The 5,914-nt window shown below is 40.2% G+C and overlaps 1 protein-coding gene across 1 annotated transcript; it reads left to right on the forward strand.

Annotated features, from left to right (window-relative positions):
• Positions 1 to 1,108: 1,108 nt before the first annotated feature.
• On the forward strand, positions 1,109 to 2,904 carry LOC129243524 (uncharacterized). Its single transcript, XM_054880596.1, has 2 exons — positions 1,109 to 1,172; positions 1,238 to 2,904. Exons 1-2 carry the CDS (start codon positions 1,109 to 1,111, stop codon positions 2,902 to 2,904), a joined length of 1,731 nt encoding a protein of 576 aa, XP_054736571.1.
• Positions 2,905 to 5,914: the final 3,010 nt, after the last annotated feature.

Here is a 5,914-nt window from a genome sequence, read left to right on the forward strand (position 1 = left end):
CAATTCAGCGTCATCGAAGGTTTTTGGCCTTCCTTCACGCGGACCGTCGTCAACATTAAAATCACCGTCTGTGAAGCGACGAAACCAATCTCGGCATGTTGTTTCATTCAAAGCAGCATCTCCATAAACTTTTTGTAGCTCTCGATGCGCTTCAGCCGCTGTTTTTTTTTTCAAATGAAAGAGGAAAATCAGCACTTCACGCAAATTACGATTATTCGGCACAAAATCAGATATTTTCGCAAAACCAAAAGTGTATGATACCAAAACAAAATCACTAATGTGACGAAGCAGTTTATTTATAATACCATATGTCTAAGCTTGGTTTATGACGTTTAGGTTATTTTAGAATCGACTAGCACACAATGCTGGCGGCATCTATTGACAAACAGCGGGAACTTAGTTGCGCATCTAATAAATTAATTAAAAAAATAATAATTTATTGTTAAAAGCACCACTATGTTTGCAAAGAGATGATTTCTTTGTTTCCTTTTTTTTATATTTAATAAAATAATTTTTTCATGCAATACTAAAATCTTCCGCTTTTATTATCTACATTTCGTTTCCCATTTCTACGTTCCCGCTTTGTCATAATCCATCCGCAGGCTGTTCATATGTATGCCTCTGCATATTTAAAAGCCAATATCAATACATACATACCCATACATATATATGCAAATAAAAGTATATATAAAGCGTTCATCTTCTCTTGTATTGTAAATTAATCGAAATTTATTAATTATGATGGATGATTTGTTTGAGAGGGGGCATTTTCGCTTGTTGTTTGTACGTTGCCGGGAAAGTAGGTCAGTCAAACGAACAAAAGCTATTTTCGAACGAAAATTAGGCGAAAAGTTGAAACGGGGAACAAAAACTCTGTAAACAATAGCAAAGAGAAGGGAAACCGAAAACTAGTTATCATATCGTCTGCTTTCATTGTCTTGCCAAAATAAGCCAATTAGAATAACAAAAACCTCAACGCGATGGTCCACCGCTGATGTGAAACTATAAATGAACCGTCAAAATTGTCGCTCGAATTCAGTTAAACAGTTTAGCTACACATGCGAATTCATAAACAGACGCCACAGCCAAATTATATCTTTGGCTTAGGATGTTAAAACAGCAGTTGTTTTTGGTGGCAGCGATTTGCCTGCTATGCCATAGTGTTGGAGGAGGTGAGCTTCTGCACCTATTTTGCATTTGGTTTACTTTTCTTTTTAACACATTCACCTCCACTCAGACACAAAGCCAAGCCAGCTTACTAAATTTCGGCCAATCTCACAATCCGAATATGAAGCCATATTAAGTTTAACAGATGGCAAGCCGGTGGTATCAGAGGGTCGTCTCATAAACAGCGGTTTGGCAGCACTAGCTGGACTAACCAGTGGCTGGGTCACGAGATTGCGTTTTCCCAATGTCTTTGGCGCGTTGGGATTCAGCGAAAAATCACCAAGTGACAGTTATCCACTTTGTGTAATCAAAACTGATGACGAGGAACATCACCATCATGAGGATTATGAGCATCATGACCCACACGATCATTACGATCCTCACGATCATCACGATCATCATGAGCATCATCGCCGTACAGATGCCAGCTACGAAAGTTCAGAAGCTGATTACAGTCATTACTCCCATGGGCATCATGCACCGGATCATTCTTATGAAATTTCCAGTCATGAGCACCATGAAAATGTTGAAGTGATGAGTAATCAAAACAAACTGTCTCCGGTTGTGAATTGTATTGTTGTGCTGAGAGAGGATAACCACCACACAACAACAGCTAAGCGGCCGAAGCCGAAGCGTTCACGCAAGAAGCACCGCCGCTATTCACCACCACCACCACCGCCACTATCGCCACCACCACCACCGCCACCACCTTCAGCGCCATCAGCACCATCAGCGCCAACGGCTGCTTACCCATATTCGGCACCGCCCAGTACTTATGCAGTACAGCCACCAGCTGGTAGCTATAATAATCCCTGGTACTGGCAATCGCTTTACTACAATCCATATTACAGCGACCCGAGAGCTCATACCGGTATTTATCCAGGTGCCTATCCAGATATTTACGCAACAATTTATCCAGGCGCTTATCCAGGCAATTACCCAGGCTCCTTTCCTGACGCTTTTGCCGCCTTTCCCGCAGGCAATTATCCTAACCCTTATTACGACTCCGCTGCAAACACCTTTTCAGATACGCCCACAAGCGCTGATCCAAGCGATTCTTACAACTCTCAGCCAAGCAGCTATACAAGCACTTATCCCAGTATGGAGATATCAGTAATGGAAGCAATTCCTACGGCCAGCTTGGACGCAAATTATTACCAAAACTTTGAGTCCAGCTATGAAGGAGTCGAGCCAATGCCAAGCGTGCCTAGCCCACAAGCAGGCTATAAAGCACAGTTTGATGTCTATCGTAGTGATGGCCGCTTAGCGTCAGTAAAATCTAAAGGTAAAGCATCAAAGAATACAGCCACAACCAAAATTTCCGGGTCATCCTTGAAAACTAAGACCAAGTTAAAATCACGCCCAAAAAAGGAAATGTCAGTCGCTCAAACCGTGACAACGAAAGTCACACCCACAGCAAGCGCCACGCGAAAGCATACGAAAGCGAAACGCGATGAGGCTGGTGCACAAAGCCAAACACATTCGTATGCAAAGATTGCAAGTTACACACAGAGCGGCTACCAACCCACACTCTATCCGCAAAACAGTTATCAATCGGATTATCCGAAAGTGTCGCACATACACGCCTTGCCCTATCCAGCGCCTGTGTATGTGGGAAACAGTATTGAGCAGCAGTCAGCCGCGTCAACGAATATGAAGCGGCAGCAAGTACATGAGGCTGACTCGGAGGAGGATGACGATTCGGCGGAGTTCATACAAGTCAGAATGAATCATTAGTTAAACGTTAAGACGAATAATTTCCTATTTACTTATTTATTTTAGAATTAAAAAATACGTTTATAATTAAATGTTTGCGTACCTTTGATTTATAGCAGTGACACTCATTTTTACTCAATACTTACACTTCACACCACAGACCGATTCCAAGTCACGTGATACCAAGTAAGGGTGTTTCAAAAGACGCGCTTTGATGTTGTTTTAAAATAAACCATGTAAAAATTTTCAATTTACATTCTTTCAGGTTTCAAGATTTTTATTCAAAATATGGCTCTTAACACTTATATGTAAAAAATGGCATCATTTAAATGTCCATGAAGAGCCCGTTTATAGGTAAAATCCCCCAAACAGTCGTTTCATGAGTGCCTAATTGTTGAGAACGTCCAGATATCGAAGCTGAAGGCTGAAGGTTGTTCAGCAAACCTTTCCGCTACAGCAGCAACATTCTTAGGAGAAAGTCCAGTTTTTGATTTACCAGTCCCTTTTCTTTTCTTGATAGATTCGGTTACTTCAAATTTTTTCATCAATCTTTGAATTCTCGACTTTTTCGGACAATTATTTCTATAAAAAAAATCACAAATTTAGCGATTTTTTTGTTCTTAAAGATGGACCATTTCTATGATAAGCTTTACGAATTTTAAAGCGCTGTTCTCTAGGTTAAAATATTACATCTGTTTACTTGAAAAATTCCAATCATGAGATAAAAAAAGATACCGTCTAGGAATTATGCAATACTGACATCTAGACGTCACGCAATTTATTTTGGGCGTAGCCGTCAATTCTTTTAGAAATTGGTTTATTTGAAAGCTTGGGTGTATTAAGAAGTCAACTAAAGAAAATTTTATAATTTTCAGATTTATTTAATGTTCAAAAATGTAGTTCGAAATTTTTTAAAGTCAAATATTTCCGGCTAATTTTAACATTTTTATAATTTTTTTACTTTTTGAGAATAAAATATATATAAGGTTGTCAAAAAAGTCTTGCGGTATTTTTATTGAATTTTCAATTGTTCATAAAATTGGTTATAATAATGCGATTTAAGTCAAATATGCGCCGTTTTGTTCGATGACGAGTTCCCAACGAGATGCCAACTTCATAATGCCCCTCTTATAGAAGCTCGCTTCCCTATTGTCAAAAACCTCGGAGAGCCAATTTTCACAGGACTCTCTTGTGGACAACTTCCGACTACCAAGCTCGTTCGCCATGGACAGAAATAGGTGGTAATCACTTGGTGCGAGATCCGGACTATACGGTGGATGCAAAAGAACCTCCCATCCGAGCTCCCGGAGCTTCTGGCGCGTCACCAAAGATGTGCGTGGCCTGGCGTTATCCTGATGGAAGACAATTCGGCCTCTGTTGATCAAAGATGGCCTCTTTTGCATGAGTGCTGCATTCAAGCGGTCCAGTTGTTGGCAGTACAGGTCCGAATTGAGCGTTTGGCCATAGGGGAGCAGCTCATAGTAGATGATTCCCTGCCAATCGCACCAAACACACAGAAGAACTTTCCTGGTCGTCAATCCAGGCTTGGCCACCGTCTGGGCAGCTTCACCGCTTTTCGACCACGACCGTTTGCGCTTCACGTTGTCGTAAGTGACCCACTTTTCATCGCCAGTCACCATCCGCTTCAAAAACGGGTCGATTTTGTTGCGATTCAGAAGCGATTCGCATGCATCCATACGGGCCAAAATGTTTTTTTGCGTCAAGTCGTGTGGCACCCATACATCGAGCTTCTTTTTGAATCCAAGCTTCTTCAAATGGTTTATAATGGTTTGATGACTCATGCCCAGCTCTTGGCCGACGCTACGGCTGCTACTATGCCGGTCTCTTTCGATCAATTCAGCGATTTTATCGCAATTTTTGACGACAGACTACGGTCCGGAAGCGTGGCGCATCTTCGATCACCTCTGCACCAGAACGAAAAGGTTGAAACCATCGTTGTGCGGTGGAAATGGAAACTGTATCGGGTCCATAAACTGCACAAATTTTATTGGCAGCATGAGAAGCATTTTTGCCTTTATCGTAGTAGTACTGTAAAATATGCCGTATTTTCTCTTTATTTTGCTCCATGTTTGCGACGCTATAACTCACGAACGACTAAAAGCAAACAACAATTAATCAAGCACGTGTTAGCACGTGAAAAGAGCTTTCCAAAAAGCTCTAGCGTGAACCGATGCGATGAATACAACTAGAATTACGCGCTTGCAAAGAAAAGCTTGCGGAAATACCGCAAGACTTTTTGGCCAACCTTATATATATATATTTTCCCAAAACTTTTTTAACAAGGTCATATATATATATATTTTTTTTTTTTAATATATATATATATATAATTGGCGCGTACATCCTTTTTGGGTGCTTGGCCGAGCTCCTCCTTAAAAAAAAATATATATATTGTTAAAAAAGTTTTGGGAAAATTTGTGTTCGTAATTTTGAAAACCACAGAAAAACGAAAACTACCTCTCATATTTCGTATGGATTTTTTTTAGTCCAATATATAGGGTTTTTTAATAGGTGCGCTTCAACTTTTTTCCGATAGGGAGGGCGAACGACGCAATATTTTTTTATTTTTCGCTTGTCATTTGTAAACTTCATTAGTATACATTTCATCATGGAACGCTACACACTTGAGCAACGATTGGAAATCGTGCAAATTTTTTATGAAAATAATCGTTCTGTTGCTGCTACTTTAAGAGCATTACGGCCATTTTACGGCCCATTTAACAAGCCGTCCCGTTTTGCGGTTATGTGAAGTCATTGGTCTACAGTAACAAGCCGGCGACGATCTGTGAGCTCAGAGCCAATATTGAACGCGAAATTGCTGGAATTTCGGCCTATTTATGCAAAAATGTGGTCGAAAATTGGGTTCAACGATTGGACTTCGTAAAACGTGCACGCGGTGGTCATGCAAAAGAAATCTAATTTCATACTTAAATGTATATGTTCAAACTCGATAATAAAAAAAAAACTAGTAAAAAAGTCAAACCGTTTGTGTTTTATTCAAAAAAGTTCA

This window comes from Anastrepha obliqua, chromosome 4 (genome assembly GCF_027943255.1).
Source record: "Anastrepha obliqua isolate idAnaObli1 chromosome 4, idAnaObli1_1.0, whole genome shotgun sequence".
NCBI lineage: Eukaryota > Metazoa > Arthropoda > Insecta > Diptera > Tephritidae > Anastrepha > Anastrepha obliqua.

Bases quoted from the DNA above. Each gene is read 5' to 3' on its own strand.
- LOC129243524 (XM_054880596.1), top strand. From the start codon at position 1,109: ATGTTAAAACAGCAGTTGTTTTTGGTGGCAGCGATTTGCCTGCTATGC. The intron at 1,173-1,237 runs GTGAGCTTCTGC...ACCTCCACTCAG, and splicing joins ATGCCATAGTGTTGGAGGAG to ACACAAAGCCAAGCCAGCTT.